This window comes from Molothrus aeneus, unplaced genomic scaffold (assembly GCF_037042795.1).
Source record: "Molothrus aeneus isolate 106 unplaced genomic scaffold, BPBGC_Maene_1.0 scaffold_30, whole genome shotgun sequence".
In the NCBI taxonomy this organism is placed as follows: domain Eukaryota; kingdom Metazoa; phylum Chordata; class Aves; order Passeriformes; family Icteridae; genus Molothrus; species Molothrus aeneus.
Genome location: NW_027098964.1, coordinates 5,317,801 through 5,336,157, shown reverse-complemented (window position 1 = coordinate 5,336,157; position 18,357 = coordinate 5,317,801). Strand labels below are relative to the sequence as shown.

At 45.8% G+C, this 18,357-nt stretch overlaps 1 protein-coding gene and 1 long non-coding RNA gene across 4 annotated transcripts in view; one reads left to right on the top strand and one right to left on the bottom strand.

Moving 5' to 3' along the window:
• The window catches only part of LOC136570060 (C-type lectin domain family 17, member A-like), a 17,355-nt gene extending 4,073 nt beyond the window's left edge, over nt 1-13,282 (top strand). Inside the window, exons 3-8 of one of the 3 annotated variants that reach the window (XM_066570497.1) lie at nt 2,093-2,389; nt 5,901-5,963; nt 7,957-8,025; nt 9,902-10,071; nt 10,989-11,098; nt 12,899-13,282. In XM_066570497.1, coding sequence (XP_066426594.1) covers nt 2,093-2,389; nt 5,901-5,963; nt 7,957-8,025; nt 9,902-10,071; nt 10,989-11,098; nt 12,899-13,034 — 845 coding nt within the window. In that variant the 3' untranslated portion in view covers nt 13,035-13,282. Of the gene's footprint in view, nt 1-2,092; nt 2,390-5,900; nt 5,964-7,956; nt 8,026-8,947; nt 9,633-9,901; nt 10,072-10,976; nt 11,099-12,898 lie in introns of those variants that run through there. The other 2 variants (XM_066570496.1, XM_066570498.1) reach the window with 2 other exon arrangements.
• LOC136570121 (uncharacterized) lies at nt 12,744-17,727 on the bottom strand. Its single transcript, XR_010785509.1, has 2 exons — nt 17,635-17,727; nt 12,744-17,198 (listed from the first exon to the last, which is right to left on the bottom strand). It is a non-coding gene; the product is annotated as an uncharacterized lncRNA (long non-coding RNA).
• Between the last annotated feature and the right edge of the window lie 630 nt (nt 17,728-18,357).

Genomic DNA, 18,357 nt, shown 5'->3' with positions numbered 1-18,357 from the left:
CATTTCCCCCCCGTTTTTCCCAATTTTCCCCCATTTCCCCCAATTTTCCCAATTTCCCCGCTTTTCCCCCATTATTTCCCCAATTTCCCAATTTCCCCGTTTTTCCCCCATTTCCAGGCCTTTATCTCCGCTTTTCCCAATTTCCCCCGTTTTTCCCCATTTCCCCCCCTATTTCCCCCCTATTTTTCCCCATTTTCCCCATTTTTCCCAATTTCCCCCGTTTTTCCCCCAATTTTCCCCCATTTTCCCCATTTTTCCCAATTTCCCCGTTTTTCCCCCCAATTTTTCCCCATTTTTCCCAATTTTCCCAATTTCCCCGCTTTTTCCCCAATTTCCCCCCCATTTTTCCCATTTCCCCCCGTATTTTCCCCAATTTCCCGTTTTTCCCCCATTTCCCCCCTATTTTCCCCCAATTTTCCCCCATTTTTCCCCAATTTTCCCAATTTCCCCATTTTCCCCCGTATTTTTCCCATTTCCCCGCTTTTTGCCCCATTTCCCCCCATTTTCCCCCCATTTTTCCCAATTTCCCCGTTTTCCCCCCATTTTCCCCATTTCCCCCCATTTTTCCCAATTTCCCCCCAATTTCCCCCTATTTTCCCCCCAATTTTCCCCATTTTTCCCAATTTCCCCCGTTTTTTCCCCCATTTCGAGGCCTTTATCTCCATTTTTCCCCATTTTTCCCCATTTTCCCCATTTTTCCCAATTTCCCCGTTTCCCCCATTTCCCCCCTATTTTCCCCCCAATTTTTCCCATTTTTCCCATTTTTCCCAATTTCCCCCGTATTTTCCCTATTTTTCCCCATTTTCCCCAATTTCCGTTTCTCCCCATTTTCCCCATTTCTCCCCCATTTCCCCCCTATTTTTCCCCAATTTCCCCATTTTTCCCAATTTCCCCCCATTTTCCCCCATTTCCCCAATTTCCCCCCAATTTCCCCCTATTTTTCCCCATTTTCCCAATTCCCCCAGTTTTTCCCCATTTTCCCCCCGTATTTTCCCCATTTTTCCCAATTTTCCCAATTTCCCCCGTTTTTCCCCCATTTCCAGGCCTTTATCTCCGTTTTTCCCAATTTCCCGTTTTTCCCCCTATTTTTCCCCATTTTTCCCAATCCCCCCGGTTTCCCCCATTTCCCCCCCATTTTTCCCAATTTCCCGTTTCTCCCCCATTTCCCCCGTATTTTCCCCATTTTTCCCATTTTTCCCAATTTCCCCCATTTTTCCCCCATTTTCCCCCTATTTCCTCCCCAATTTTTTCCCATTTCCCCCCATTTTTCCCAATTTTCCCATTTCCCCCCGTTTTCCCCCCCTATTTTCCCCATTTTTCCCAATTTTCCCAATTTCCCCCGTTTTCCCCCCTATTTTCCCCATTTTTCCATTTTTCCCAATTTCCCCCGTTTTTCCCCCCGTATTTTCCCCGTTTTTCCCAATTTTTCCCATTTTTCCCCCATTTCCAGGCCTTTATCTCCATTTCTCCCAATTTCCCCCGTTTTTCCCCCATTTCCCCCCCATTTCCCCGCTATTTTCCCCCCTATTTTCCCCATTTTTCCCAATTTTCCCAATTTCCCCCGTTTTTCCCCCATTTCCAGGCCTTTATCTCCGTTTTTCCCAATTTCCCCCATTTTTCCCAATTTCCCCCCCAATTTCCCCCCGTATTTTCCCCATTTTTCCCAATTTTCCCAATTTCCCCCGTTTTTCCCCCCTATTTTCCCCATTTTCCCAATTTCCCCCTATTTTCCCCCCGTATTTTCCCCATTTCCCCCATTTTTCCCAATTTCCCCCATTTTTCCCAATTTCCCCCCCAATTTCCCCCCTATTTTTCCCCATTTTTCCCAATTTTCCCAATTTCCCCCCTATTTTCCCCCCTATTTTCCCAATTTTTCCCATTTTTCCCAATTTTCCCGTTTTTCCCCCATTTCCAGGCCTTTATCCCCATTTTTCCCCATTTTTCCCCCCCATTTCCCCCCCATTTCCCCCCCATTTTTCCCCCATTTTTCCCAATTTCCCCCATTTCCCCCCCATTTCCCCCCCAATTTCCCCCCCTATTTTCCCCATTTTTCCCATTTTTCCCAATTTTCCCGTTTTTCCCCCATTTCCAGGCCTTTATCTCCTGGCGGGCGCTCCCGGCTCCTCCCCGGCTCCGTCCCTGCCGGACCCCGACCCCAAAATCGCCGATTCTCACCCCAAAATCTCCGATCCCGACCCCAAATTCCGCAATCCCGACCCCAAATTCGGAATTCCCGACCCCAAAATTGGGGATCCGGACCCGAAATTTGGGGATTTTGCCCCAAAAATTGGGGATTTTGCCCCAAATTGGCGGGGCCGGGCCGTGCTGGGGGCGCTGGCGCTGCTGGGGCTGGGCTGGGCCGGAGCGCTGGGGCTGGGGCTGCGCAAATGTGAGCGGGGTTTGGGGCGAAAAACCGGGATTTTGGGCAAATTACACCAAAAATGGGGAGTTTGGGGTGAAAAACCGGGATTTTGGGCAAATTGGGGGAAAAAACCGGGAGTTTGGGCAAATTGGGGGAAAAAACCGGGATTTTGGGGTGAAAAATGGGGATTTTGGGCAAATTGGGATAAAAAATGGGGGTTTGGGGCAAATGTGAGCGGGTTTGGGGCGAAAAACCGGGATTTTGGGCAAATTGGGGAAAAACCGGGATTTTGGGCAAATTGGGAGAAAAAACCGGGATTTTGGGCAAATTGGGATAAAAAATGGGGAGTTTGGGGCGAAAAACGGGGATTTTGGGCAAATTGGGATAAAAAATGGGGATTTTGGGCAAATTGGGGGAAAAATGGGGATTTGGGGCAAATGTGAGCGGGGTTTGGGGTGAAAAACGGGGATTTTGGGCAAATTGGGATAAAAAACCGGGATTTTGGGCAAATTGGGATAAAAAACCGGGATTTTGGGCAAATTACACCAAAAATGGGGATTTGGGGCAAATGGGAGCGGGTTTGGGGCGAAAAACGGGGATTTTGGGCAAATTCTGGGAAAAAAACGGGGGTTTGGGGTGAAAAACGCGGATTTTGGGCAAATTGTGATAAAAAACCGGGATTTTGGGCAAATTGGGATAAAAAACGGGGATTTGGGGCAAATGTGAGCGGGTTTGGGGGGAAAAACCGGGATTTTGGGCAAATTGGGATAAAAAACCGGGATTTTGGGCAAATTGGGATAAAAAACCGGGATTTTGGGCAAATGTGAGCGGGGTTTGGGGCGAAAAACCGGGATTTTGGGCAAATTGGGGAAAAACCGGGATTTTGGGCAAATTGGGAGAAAAAACCGGGATTTTGGGCAAATTGGGATAAAAAATGGGGGTTTGGGGCAAATTGGGGGAAAAATGGGGAGTTTGGGGCGAAAAACGGGGATTTTGGGCAAATTGGGATAAAAAATGGGGATTTTGGGCAAATTGGGAGAAAAAACCGGGATTTTGGGCAAATTGGGGGAAAAATGGGGATTTGGGGCAAATGGGAGCGGGTTTGGGGCGAAAAACCGGGATTTTGGGCAAATTCTGGGAAAAAAACGGGGGTTTGGGGTGAAAAATGGGGATTTTGGGCAAATTGGGGGAAAATTGGGGGTTTGGGGCAAATGTGAGCGGGGTTTGGGGTGAAAAACGGGGATTTTGGGCAAATTGGGATAAAAAAACCGGGAGTTTGGGCAAATTACACCAAAAATGGGGATTTGGGGCAAATGTGAGCGAGTTTGGGGCGAAAAACGGGGATTTTGGGCAAATTCCGGGAAAATGGGGAGTTTGGGGGGAAAAACGCGGATTTTGGGCAAATTGTGATAAAAAACCGGGATTTTGGGCAAATTGTGATAAAAAACCGGGATTTTGGGCAAATTGTGATAAAAAACGGGGGTTTGGGGCAAATGTGAGCGGGTTTGGGGGGAAAAATGGGGATTTTGGGCAAATTGTGATAAAAATGGGGATTTTGGGGCAAAACACGGGGATTTTGGGCAAATTCTGATAAAAATGGGGGTTTTGGGGGGAAAATGGGGAGTTTGGGGAAAATTCTGGAGAAAAAAAGGGGAATTTTGGGGTGAAAAATGGGGATTTTGGCAAATTCCACCAAAAATGGGGACTTTGGGGGGGAAATGGGGATTTTGGGGCAAAAAACGGGGATTTTGGGCAAATCGTGAAAAAATGGGGATTTTGGGGGGATGACAACAAAAATGGGGAGTTTGGGGGAAAAATGGGGATTTTAAGGGGCAAAAAATGGGGATTTTGGGCAAATTCTGGGAAAAAATGGGGAGTTTGGGGGGGAAAATGGGGATTTGGGAAAAAAAACACCAAAAATGGGAATTTGGGGGGGAAATTCGATTGAAAACCTGGAATTTTTTGGGGGGAAATTGCATGGGGAAAATGGGAATTTTGGGAGGGGAAAAATGGGAATTTTGGGATAAATTCCTTGAGAAAATGGGAATTTTGAGGGGAAAATGGAGATTTTGGGGATGGATTTTGTGGAAAAATGGGAATTTTGGGGGGGAAAATGGGAAAATTGGGATAAATTCCATGGGGAAAATGGGAATTTGGGGAGCAATTGCATGAAAAATGGGAATTTTGGGGGGGGAAATGGGAGTTTGGGGATGGATTGAATGGGAAAAAATCGGAATTTTTGGGGTGGATTTGATGGAAAATTGGGAATTTTGGGAGGGAAATTCCATTGAGAAATGGGAATTTTGGGAGAAATTGCATGGGGAAAATGGGGAATTTGGGAGGGGAAAAAATGGGAATTTTGGGGTGGATTCTATGGAAAAATGGGAATTTTGGGGGGGGGGGAAATGGAGATTTTGGGGCTGGATTTTGTGAAAAACTGGGAATTTTGGGGGGAAATTTTTGGGATAAATTCCATGGGGAAAATGGGAATTTGGGGAACAATTGCATGAAAAATGGGAATTTTGGGGTGGATTCTGTGGAAAAAAATGGGAATTTTGGGATGGATTGAATGGGGGAAAATCGGAATTTTTGGGGTGGATTTGATGGAAAATTGGGGATTTTGGGGATGAATTCCATGGGAAAATGGGAGCAAAAAGGGAATTTTGGGGGAAATTGCATTGAAAAATGGGAATTTTGGGAGGGAAAAATGGGAATTTTGGGGAAATTTCCATCAAGAAATGAGAATTTTGGGAAGGATGCTATGGAAAAATGGGAATTTTGGGACAAATTTCATGGACAAATGGGAGAAAAATGGGAGAAAGATGGGAATTTTGCGGGGGAAATTGCATTGAAAATTTGGAATTTTGGGGGGAAATTGCATGGGAAAAAAGGGAATTTTGGGAGGGAAAAATGGGAATTTTGGGGTGGATTCTATGGAAAAATGGGAATTTTGGGGTGGATTCTATGGAAAATGGGAATTTGGGGAGGGAAAATGGGAATTTGGGGAGGGAAAATGGGAATTTTGGGAGGGAAAAATGGGAATTTTGGGGCGGATTCTATGGAAAAATGGGAATTTTGGGAGGGAAAATGGGAATTTTGGGAGGGAAAAATGGGAATTTTGGGGTGGATTCTATGGAAAATGGGAATTTGGGGAGGGAAAAATGGGAATTTGGGGAGGGAAAATGGGAATTTTGGGAGGGAAAAATGGGAATTTTGGGGTGGATTCTATGGAAAAATGGGAATTTTGGGAGGGAAAATGGGAATTTTGGGGATAAATTCCATGGGAAATGGGAATTTTGGGGATGGATTTTGGGAGGGAAAAATGGGAATTTTGGGGTGGATTCTATGGAAAAATGGGAATTTTGAGGGGGAAAATGGAGACTTTGGGGATGGATTTTGTGGGAAAAATGGGAATTTTGGGATCATTTCCATGGGAAATGGGAATTTTTGGGATCATTTCCATGGGAAATGGGAATTTTGGGATCATTTCCATGGGAAATGGGAATTTTGGGGAATTTCCTGGAATTTGCCTTGGCAGACCTGGAGCTGCGGGAGGAGCTGGAGCTGCTGAGGGCGAATTTCTCCGGAATCTGGGACTCGGGTGAGAGGAAATTCCAGAGGGAAATGGGGAAAATGGGAAAATTGGGAAAATTGGAAATGATTTTAATGTGGGGAAATGGGGAAAATGGGGAAAATTGGGAAAATGGGGAAATTGGGAAAATTGGGAAAATTGGGAAAATTGGGAAATTGGGAAAATTGGGAAATTGGGAAATTGGGGAAAATTGGGAAATTTGGGGAAATTGGGAAAATGGGAAAATTGGGAAATTGGGAAAATTGGGAAAATTGGGAAATTGGGAAAATTGGGGAATTTGGGGAAATTGGGAAAATGGGGAAATTGGGGAATAATTCAAATATGGAAAATTGGGGAAATTGGGAAATGATTTTAATGTGGGGAAAATGGGGAAAATGGGGAAAATTGGGAAAATGGGGAAATTGGGGAATAATTCAAATATGGAAAATTGGGGAAATGGGGAAATTGGGAAATTGGGGAATTGGGGAATTGGGAAATTGGGAAATAATTCCAATATGGGAAAATTGGGGAAATTGGGGAAATTGGGAATAATTCAAATATGGGAAGATTGGGAAATTAAATTTAATGTGGGAAATTTGGGAAATGATTCCAGTGTGGGAAATTGGGAAATAATTCAAATATGGGAAATTGGGGAAATGATTCCAGTGTGGGGTTGGAGCCTTGGCCGGGTCTGAGGGAATGGGGAAATTGAACTGGGACAAACTGGGAGGGACTGGGACAAACTGGGAGGGATTGGGAGGGACTGGGAAGGACTGGGACAAACTGGGACAAACTGGGAAGGGCTTGGGAGGGACTGGGAAGGACTGGGACAAACTGGGACAAACTGGGAAGGGCTTGGGAGGGACTGGGAAGGACTGGGTTATACTGGGAGGGGATTGGAATGGACTGGGAGGGAACTGGGACAAACTGGGACAAACTGGGACAAACTGGGACAAACTGGGACAAACTGGGAGGGGATTGGGATGGGATTGGAATGGACTGGGATTGGACTGGGAGGGACTGGGACAAACTGGGACAAACTGGGAGGGGATTGGGATGGGACTGGGGGGACTGGGAGGGAACTGGGACAAACTGGGACAAACTGGGACAAACTGGGAGGGGATTGGGAGGGACTGGGAGGGACTGGGTTATACTGGGAGGGGATTGGGATGGACTGGGAGGGGATTGGAATGGACTGGGAGGGAACTGGGACAAACTGGGACAAACTGGGACAAACTGGGAGGGGATTGGGAGGGACTGGGAGGGGATTGGGACAAACTGGGAGGGACTGGGAGGGAACTGGGACAAACTGGGACAAACTGGGACAAACTGGGAGGGGATTGGGAGGGACTGGGATCAGATTGGCGGGCACTGGGTTATACTGGGAGGGACTGGGAGGGAACTGGGACAAACTGGGAGGGGATTGGGATGGACTGGGTTTGGACTGGATTATACTGGGAGGGACTGGGATGGGATTAAGGGGCACTGGCATGGACTGGGAGAAACTGGGAGGGACTGGGATGGGACTTATCCATACTGGGAGCACTGGTCCATACTGGTTTCTACTGGTCTGTACTGGTCCATACCAGCCCATACTGGGAGCACTGGTCCATAGTGGTTTATACTGGTCTGTACTGGTCCATACTGGTCCATACCAGCCCATACCAGTCCATACCGGTCCACACTGGCCCATACTGGTTCCTACTGGTCCATACTGGGAGCACTGGTCCATAGTGGTTTCTACTGGTCCGTACTGGTCCATACTGGTTCCTACTGACCCATACTGGTCCATACTGGTTTCTACTGGTCTGTACTGGTTCCTACTGGTCCTTACTGGTCCTTACTGGTCCCTACTGGTCCATACTGGTCCATACCAATCCATACCGGTCCCTACTGGTCCGTACTGGTCCATACTGGTCCATCCTGGTTTCTACTGGTCTGTACTGGTTTCTACTGGTCCATACCAGTTTATACTGGTTCCTACTGGTTCCTACTGGTTTATACTGGTCCCTACTGGTTTCAGTGCAGCAGGATCAGATCGGGCTCCGTTTCGGGATCCGGCAGCACCAACTGGAGCAGCAGGAGCTCATTGGTAATGAACAGAATCCCCCCCAAAATTCCCAAAATCTCCCCCAAAAAATTCCCCAAATTCCCAACAATTCCTAAAAAAAAAAAAAAAAAAAAATTCCCTAAAAAAATTCCCCCGAAATTCAAAAAAAAATCCCCAAAATTCTCCCCCAAATGCCCAATTTTTCCCCCATAATTATAAAAAAATCCCCCAAAATTTCCAAAATTATCCCCCAAAAAATTCCCCACAAAAATTCCCGACAATTTCCCCCCCAAAAATTCTCAAAATTCCCCCCAAAATCCCAAAATTCTCCCCCAAAAATTCCCAAAATCCACCCTAAAAATTCCCAACATTTTCCCAAAAATTCCCCCCCTCCCCCCAAAAAAATCCCCTCAAAATTAAAAAAAAAATCCCTCAAAAAATCCCCAAAAATTCCTGGGATTTTTCCCATTTCCCGGATATTTTCCTGGATCATTTCCTGATGTTTTCCTGGATAATTTTCCAGTTTTTTCCAGTAGAAATTTCCCATTTTTGGGTGTTTTTGCCCCAGAGTTGCTGTGCTGAGCCCTGGGCAGCTCCCGGCGCTGCGGGGCCGTTTCCCTGGGGTTTCTCACAGATCATTTCCCCGGATTTTCCTGGATATTTTCCCAAATAATTTCCCAGTTTTTCCTGGATATTTTCCTGGATAATTTCCCGGTTTTTCCCGGAATAATTTCCCAGGATAAATTTCCCATTTTCGGGTGTTTTTCCCCCAGAGTTGCTGTGCCGTGCCCGGGGCAGTCCCCAGCGCTGCGGCCCGGGCTGGCTCCCTCACAGCTCCAGCTGGTTCCTGTATAAATTCCTGTAGAATTTCCCTGTATTTTCCAGGATATTTTCCCGTTTTTTTCCGGATAATTTCCCACATTTCCCATATTAAATTTCCCATTTTCCGGTGTTTTCTCCCCAGAACAGCTGTGCCGGGCCCTGGGCAGTCCCCAGCGCTGCGGCCCGGGCTGGCTCCCTCACGGCTCCAGCTGGTTCCTGTTTCCGGTTTCCTGTATAAATTCCTGTATAAATTCCCTGGATTTTCCCGGATATTTTCCCAGTTTTTCCTGGATAATTTCCCACATTTCCCACATTAAATTTCCCATTTTCCGGTGTTTTCTCCCCAGAACAGCTGTGCCGAGCCCTGGGTAGTTCCCGGCGCTGCGGCCCGGGCTGGCTCCCTCACGGCTCCAGCTGGTTCCTGTATAAATTCCTGTATAAATTCCTGTAGATTTTCCCGTTTTTTCCCGGATAATTTCCCACATTTCCCACATTAAATTTCCCGTTTTTCCCTGTTTTCTCCCCAGAACAGCTGTGCCGGGCCCTGGGCAGTCCCCAGCCATGCGGCCCGGGGTTGGCTCCCTCACGGCTCCAGCTGGTTCCTGTTTCCGGTTTCCTGTATAAATTCCTGTATAAATTCCTATAGATTTTCCCGTTTTTTTCCCGGATAATTTCCCACATTTCCCGTATAAATTTCCCATTTTCTGGTGTTTTCTCCCCAGAACATCTGTGCCGGGCCCTGGGTAGTCCCCAGCCATGCGGCCCGGGCTGGCTCCCTCACGGCTCCAGCTGGTTCCTGTATAAATTCCTGTATAAATTCCTGTAGATTTTCCCGTTTTTTCCGGATAATTTCCGGATAATTTCCCATATTAAATTTCCCATTTTCCCCTGTTTTCTCCCCAGAACAGCTGTGCCGGGCCCTGGGCAGTCCCCAGCCATGCGGCCCGGGCTGGCTCCCACACGGCTCCAGCTGGTTCCTGTTTCCGGTTTCCTGTATAAATTCCCTGTATTTTCCCGGATAATTTCCCGTATTTTCCCGGATAATTTCCCACATTTCCCATATTAAATTTCCCATTTTCCGGTGTTTTCTCCCCAGAACATCTGTGCCGGGCGCTGGGCAGTCCCCAGCCATGCGGCCCGGGCTGGCTCCCTCACGGCTCCAGTTGTTTCTCGTTCTCCCCGGACGCTCTGAGCTGGGGCCGGGCCCTCAACGCCTGCGCGGACCTGGGCGCGCACCTGGCGGTGATCAGAGAGCAGGAGGAGCAGGTGGGGCCTAAATCCCTGAGCCGGGGCCTAAATCCCTGAGCCAGGGGCCTAAAGCACTGAGCCAGGGCCTAAAGCACTGAGAAAGTAGCCTAAATCCCTGAGCCAGGGGCCTAAATCCCTGAGCCAGGGCCTAAATCCCTGAGCCAGAGCCTAAAGCACTGATCCTAAATCCCTGAGCCAGGGGCCTAAAGTCCTGAGACAAGGGCCTAAATCCCTGAGACAGGAGCCTAAAGCACTGAGACAGGGGCCTAAAGCACTGAGACAGGGGCCTAAAGCACTGATCCTAAATCCCTGAGACAGGGGCCTAAAGCACTGAGACAGGGGCCTAAAGCCCTGAGACAGGGGCCTAAAGCCCTGAGACAGGGGCCTAAAGCACTGACCCTAAATCCCTGAGACAGGGGCCTAAAGCACTGAGAAATGAGCCTAAAGCACTGAGACAGGGCCTAAATCCCTGAGACAGGGGCCTAAAGCACTGAGCCTAAATCCCTGAGATAGGGGCCTAAAGCCCTGAGCCTAAATCCCTGAGACAGGGGCCTAAAGCACTGAGAAAGGAGCCTAAATCCCTGAGACAGGGGCCTAAAGCACTGAGAAATAAGCCTAAAGCACTGAGACAGGGGCCTAAAGCACTGAGACAGGGCCTAAATCCCTGAGACAGGGGCCTAAAGCACTGAGACAGGAGCCTAAAGCACTGAGCCTAAAGCACTGAGACAGGGGCCTAAAGCACTGACCCTAAATCCCTGATCCTAAATCCCTGAGCCAGGGCCTAAATCCCTGAGCCAGGGCCTAAATCCCTGATCCTAAATCCCTGAGCCAGGTGCCTAAATCCCTGATCCTAAATCCCTGATCCTAAATCCCTAAGCCAGGCGCCTAAATCCCTGAGCCAGGCGCCTAAATCCCTGAGCCAGGTTTTTCTGCAGCTTTTCCTGCTGGAGAACAGCAACCGCAGCAGCTCCTATTGGCTGGGGCTGAGGGACCTGCAGCAGGCGGGGCAGTGGCGCTGGGTCACTGGAGAGGAGCCCACGGTGATGTAAGAACCCCAAATTTGGGGGAAAAACCCCAAATTTTGGGAAAAAAAAATCACAATTTATGGGGGGAAAAATAATCACAATTTTGGCCAAAAAAAATCCCAATTTTGGGGGGAAAAATCTGATTTTTTTGGTCAAAAAATTTGATTTTTCAATCAAAAATTCTGATTTTTCCCGAGTTTTGGGGGGGGAAAAAATCCCAATTTTGGGGGAAAAATCCCAATTTTTAGCAAAAAAAAATATCAGAATTTTTCTTTAAAAAGAATCCAGAATTCCAGGAAAAATTCCCGAGTTTTGGTTCAAAAAAACGGATTTTGGGAAAAAAAAAAAATCACAATTTTGGCCAAAAAAATCCCAATTTTGGGGAAAAAAATTCTGATTTTTAGGCCAAAAAAGTGGATTTTTTTGGTCAAAAAATTCGGATTTTTCCTGAGGTTTGGGGGGGAAAAATCAGATTTTGAGGAAAGAAATCCTGATTTCCAATAAAATTCTGATATTTGATGAAAATTCCTGGTTTTTTGGATAAAAAAATTTTAAAAATCCCAATTTTGGGGGAAAAAAATAAAAATCAGAATTTTTCTTTGAAAAAAATCCAGAATTCCAGGAAAAATTCCCCAATTTTGGTTAAAAAATCCTGATTTTGGGAAAAAAACCCCCACAATTTTGGCCACAAAATCCCAATTTTGGGGGAAAAAATCTGATTTTTAGGCCAAAAAATTTTGATTTTTTGGTAAAAAAATTCTGATTTTTCCTGAGTTTTGAGGGGAAAAAATTGTGGTTTTCTTGTAAAAAATCCGATTTTGAGTAAAAAATCCTGACTTCCCATAAAAATTTGGAGTTTTGGAAAAAAATCCCAATTTTTGGGTAAAAAAAATCCCAATTTTTAGCAAAAAAAAAAAAAAAAATCAGAATTTTTCTTTGAAAAAAATCCAGAATTCCAGGAAAAATTCCTGAGTTTTGGTTAAAAAAATCCTGATTTGGGGAAAAAAAAATCGGATTTTTTGGGGGAAAAAATTAAAATACTAAAAATTGCTTTAAAAATCCATTAAAAAATTTAAACTATTAAAAATTACAAAAAAAATTTTATAAAAATAAATTAAAAATACTTAAAAAATTAAATTATTAAAAGTTGCTTTAAAAATCCATTAAAAGTTTTTAAACTACTAAAAATTACAAAAAAATCAATAGAAACCCTTTAAAAATTTAAATTCTTAAAAATTGCTTTAAAATCCATTAAAAAATTCAAACTACTAAAAATTACAAAAAAAAAAAAATCAATAAAAAATCCATTAAAATTTAATTAAATTCTTAAAAATTGCTTTAAAAACCCATTAAAATATTTAAACGACTAAAAATTACAAAAAAATCAATAGAAACCCTTTAAAAATTTAAATTATTAAAAATTGCTTTAAAAATCCATTAGAAATTTAAACTATTAAAAATTATGAAAAAGAATTTATAAAAATCAATAAAAAAATCCTTTGAAAATTTAAATTACTAAAAATTGCTTGAAAAAGAACTAAAAGTCAATTAAAACTCAAATCAATTACTAGAAATCATAAAACTCATTACCATTAATAAAAACTACCCCATAAATCCAATTTTTTACTCCATTTCTACCATGAAAAAATTGAATTTCCGGCCTCGTTTTCCCCTCAAAAATCGCTTTATTTGTGCTTTTAAACCCTTTTTTTCGGGTTATTTTCATCCCTCGATTTTACTTTATCGTTTTTGTGATGTTTTCTTTTGTAATTTGTTTTTTTTTTTCGTGGTTTTTTGTGGTTTTTTGTGGTTTTTCTCAGGTTTTGGGACGTGTGGCTGCAGGAGGAGCAGCGGGAGCCCGGGGGCTGCGGGGCCCTGGGGCCCAAGGGGCGCTGGGTGAGCGTGAGGTGCTCGGAGCCGCTGCGCTGGGTGTGCCAGAGACCCAACCGCTGCTGAAACTGGGATTTGGGGCAAAAATCGGGCTTTTATTAAAGGGATTGGTGTAAAAAATCGGGATTTTATTAAAGGGATCGGTGTAAAAAATCGGGATTTTATTAAAGGGATCGGGGTAAAAATCCTCGGAGCCGCTGCGCTGGGTGTGCCAGAGACCCAACCGCTGCTGAGGGCGGGATTGGTGTAAAAAATCCGGGTTTTCTAAAAGGGATTTGTGTAAAAAGTCGGGGTTTTATTAAAGGGATTGGGGCAAAAAAATCGGGATTTTTTTAAAGGGATTGGTGTAAAAAATCGGGATTTTATTAAAGGGATCGGGGTAAAAATCCTCGGAGCCGCTGCGCTGGGTGTGCCAGAGACCCAACCGCTGCTGAGGGCGGGATTGGTGTAAAAAATCCGGGTTTCTAAAAGGGATTTGTGTAAAAAATCGGGGTTTTATTAAAGGGATTGGTGTAAAAAATCGGGATTTTATTAAAGGGATCGGGGTAAAAATCCTCGGAGCCGCGGCGCTGGGTGTGCCAGAGACCGAATCGCTGCTGAGGGCGGGATTGGGGGAGAACATCCGGGTTTTTTTAAAGGGACCGGGGCAAAATGTGAGGGGGAAAATTTGGGAAATGTGAGGGGGAAAAGGGTGGGAAATGTGAAGGGAAAAAGGTGAGAAACATGAGGGGAAAAAGGGAAATATGAAATGGGAAAGGGTGGGAAATATGCAAAAAATACGGGTTTTTAAAGGGATTGGGGCAAAAAATCAGGGTTTTATTAAAGGGATTGGTGCAAAACCTCGGGATTTTATTAAAGGGATTGGGGCAAAAATCCTCGGAGCCGCGGCGCTGGGTGTGCCAGAGACCCAACCGCTGCTGACAACGGGATTGGTGTAAAAAATCCGGGTTTCTAAAAGGGATTTGGGGCAAAAATCGGGGTTTTATTAAAGGGATTGGTGTAAAAAATCGGGATTTTATGAAAGGGATCGGGGTAAAAATCCTCGGAGCCGCGGCGCTGGGTGTGCCAGAGACCGAATCGCTGCTGAGGGCGGGATTGGGGCAGAACATCCGGGTTTTTTTAAAGGGACCGGGGCAAAATGTGAGGGGGAAAATTTGGGAAATGTGAGGGGGAAAAGGGTGGGAAATGTGAAGGGAAAAAGGTGAGAAACATGAGGGGAAAAAGGGAAATATGAAATGGGAAAGGGTGGGAAATATGCAAAAAATACGGGTTTTTAAAGGGATTGGGGCAAAAAATCAGGGTTTTATTAAAGGGATTGGTGCAAAACCTCGGGATTTTATTAAAGGGATTGGGGCAAAAATCCTCGGAGCCGCGGCGCTGGGTGTGCCAGAGACCCAACCGCTGCTGACAACGGGATTGGTGTAAAAAATCCGGGTTTCTAAAAGGGATTTGGGGCAAAAATCGGGGTTTTATTAAAGGGATTGGTGTAAAAAATCGGGATTTTATGAAAGGGATCGGGGTAAAAATCCTCGGAGCCGCGGCGCTGGGTGTGCCAGAGACCGAATCGCTGCTGAGGGCGGGATTGGGGGAGAACATCCGGGTTTTTTTAAAGGGACCGGGGCAAAATGTGAGGGGGAAAATTTGGGAAATGTGAGGGGGAAAAGGGTGGGAAACATGAGGGGGAAAGGGCAGGAAACGTGGGGAAAAAGGGCGGGAAATGTGAGGGGGAAAAGGGTGGAAAATGTGAGGGGGAAAGGGTGGGAAATATGAGGGGGGAAGTTGGGAAATGTGAGGCGGAAATGGTGGAAAATATGAGAGGGAAAAGGGTGGGAAATGTGAAGGGAAAAAGGTGAGAAACGTGAGGGGAAAGAAGGGAAATATGAAGGGGGAAAGGGTGAGAAATGTGCAAAAAATCCGGGGTTTAAAGGGATTGGGGCAAAAATCCTCGGAGCCACTGCGCTGGGTGTGCCAGAGACCGAATCGCTGCTGAAACCGGGATTGGTGTAAAAAATCCGGGTTTCTAAAAGGGATTTGTGTAAAAAATCGGGGTTTTATTAAAGGGATTGGGGCAAAAAAATCGGGGTTTTATTAAAGGGATTGGTGTAAAAAATCGGGATTTTATGAAAGGGATCGGGGTAAAAATCCTCGGAGCCGCGGCGCTGGGTGTGCCAGAGACCGAATCGCTGCTGAGGGCGGGATTGGGGGAGAACATCCGGGTTTTTTTAAAGGGACCGGGGCAAAATGTGAGGGGGAAAATTTGGGAAATGTGAGGGGGAAAAGGGTGGGAAATGTGAAGGGAAAAAGGTGAGAAACATGAGGGGAAAGAAGGGAAATATGAAATGGGAAAGGGTGGAAAATGTGAGGGGGAAAAGGGTGGGAAATATGAGGGGGAAAAGGGTGGAAAATGTGAGGGGGAAAATTTGGGAAATGTGAGGGGGAAAAGGTGAGAAACGTGAGGGGAAAAAAGGGAAATATGAAGGGGGAAAGGGTGGGAAATGTGAGGGGGAAAATTGGGGAAATGTGAGGGGAAAAGGTGAGGGGGAAAAGGGTGGGAAATGCAAGGGAAAAGGTGAGAAATGTGAGGGGAAAAAAGGGAAATATGATGGGGAAAGGGCAGGAAACATGAGGGGAAAAGGGTGGGAAATATGAGGTGAAAAAGTTGGGAAACATGAGGGGGGAAAAGGGTTTTGTGAGGGGAAAAAGTGAGGAAAATGTAAGGGGAAAATGGTAGGAAATGTGAGAAGGGCTGGAAACATGAGAGAAAATTTGGGAAATGTGAGGGGAAAAGGGCAGAAAACATGAGGGGGAAAAGGGTGGGAAATGTGAGGGGGAAAAAGGGAAATATGAGGGGAAAAAGGGAACTAAGGGGGAAAAGGACGGGAAATGTGAGGGGGAAAATTTGGGAAATGTGAGGGGAAAATGGTGGAAAATGTGAGGGGGAAAAGAGAGGGAAATGTGAGGGGGAAAAGAGAGGGAAATGTGAGGGGAAATGGTGGGAAATGTGAGGGGAAAAGGGCGGAAAACATGAGGGGGAAAATGGTGGGAAATGTGAGGGGGAAAAAGGGGAAAATGGTGGGAAGCGTGAGGGGGAAAAAGTGAGAAATGTGACAGGTAAAAGTTGGGAAATGTGAGGGGGAAAGTGCAGGAAACACGAAGGGGAAAGTGCAGGAATTTTCCAGTGCCTGGGTAGATTTTAAGCACCAATCCAGAGCCCATGGATGAGGATTTTGAGCCTTCTTTGTGTAAAAAAGAGGGGGCTGGAGGAGCAAAAAGCTGATTTTAAGGGGTAATTTAACAAAAAATCCTAAATTTTGTATTTTTGGGAGTACTTTATCCCAAAAATGAGGGACTAAGGCACCTTCCAGTCGCCATCCTTGTGCTGGTCCAGAATACCCAGCGCTCCGGGATGTGGTTTGCCAGGAATTTCTGGAAATTCCTGGAAATTTCTGGAAAGAAAGCAAAATAAAGAAGAATCAGAAGATGAAGGGAATGGAGTCTGGAAAATCAGTTGGGAAGAGCTGGGATGTGCCACATGCTGGACAGAAAAGAGAAGTTTTCCTGTGAAGAACACGGAAAGGTGGTGAAATTCCTGACATTTGGAGGAAAATTCCCATTCTGTGAGAACAGGGATCCCAAACCCCATCCCTGGGCATTCCCAGGGTGAAATCCAAAGCTGTGTTCGGTGTCAGGTACAAACAGGCCACGTGTGTATCTGTGAATGTGAAATGTGTGGAGTCTAGCAATGGCAGAGCTGTGAATTCCAATAATAACTGAGGAAAATAAAGCATGGGAAAAGGCCTTTGAACCTATCTTTTGTTTGCAATTAGCCCTGGTGGATTTAGGAGCACTGGAATTAAGGTGTTAAGGATGTTGCTTTTTGCTTGCAGTTAATCCATAAAGAGCTCTGCAATAATAACCTTTTGAAGTATAATTTTAGAATATTACTTGTATCCTTGAAACTATAGCTTTAGAATATATATATAGGAAATATGCTTATCTCACGCCTTATGGAAGCAGAGAAAAACAGCTTGAGAAAGGAAGATGAACATCACCTCAAGGATTTATGGTTTCGACCAAAGGGAAGCTGGACATCACTGTTGTTAATTTATAGTCTCTATAATTAAAAAATAGACCCATATCTGGGGAGCTGGACTCCACCAGATGGGATTCGTCTTTCTTCTTTCGGAAACTGGACCACCACCATGTAAAATACTCCTTTTGAGATACATCCTGAAAAAAAAAACCTAAAATCACAATAGTGTATAGAATTGTGATGTAATAATTTAGAATAAGAATTGCTGATGAGTAAAAATTAGAAATAGAAACTGCTGAAAAAAGCTGATGAGTACCCCTATAAACAGCTGTAACCCTCAATTATCAGTGTGCAGGTGGAGGGAAAACTTCCCCCACTGTACTCAGCGCTGTATTGCTCATACTTTACCATATTAAATAATAAATTGATTGCTGCTTGAATATTGGCCTAGTCAAGCTTCTTATTCATAACACCACATCCCTGAGGGAATGAGGGATCCCCTCAGCCCATTCCTGATCCCTGAGGGAATGAGGGATCCCCTCACCTCATCCCTGGACATTCCCATATCCAGATCCCGAGGGAATGAGGGATCCCCTCACCTTAGATCCCTGATGGAATGAAGCATGCCCTCACCTCATTCCAGATCCCTGAGGGAAGGAGCGATCTTCACTCCATCCCGACTGATCCCTCACCGCTCTCCCCCATCCCTGAGGTCTCCAATGGCGCCGCTCCCCCTCCACACAAGGCTCCTCGACGCCCCATTGGAGCAGATGCCTGTCAATCATCGCCATCGACCAATAGAAGTCAGGACTCTCCCTGGGAGGGCGGGACCAGCGCTGAGCATTGTAGGGCGGGACTCCGCCTCGTATCCGCGCTTCCATTGGCTGTCTCAGCAGCTTCTGCCGCGCAATTGGCTGAGACTCCTGTCAATCACATCCAAGCCTTCAGGTGCAGCGGCGGGGTCTGTTGTCCTCTCCTCTCAGCCAGGTGCCACTCCTCCAAGCGAGACGCGGCAGTTGATTGGCTGTTTAACCCATCAATCATCCTCACCTGAGCCTCAGTTCTCACATCGCTTCCCAGCGCTCCGCACCGGAGCCTTCCATTCGTCGCTTCCACACCTCTTCCCACCGCTTCTCAGGGGGGTGTGGGCGCCGAGCCCCTCCTTGGCTTTCATTGGATAAACCCCCTGCCCATCAACTCTAGTGCGCAATCTCATTGGTTAGAGGAGCGGCGGGCAGGGCTTGTCATTGCAGCTCCCTCTCGTGATTGGCGAAGACGCTGCAGGTGGGCGGTCGCAGACGCGGAACTCGAGCGCTGATTGGACGCGGTGCTTGCCCGCTGTCAGTCAGTGCCGGC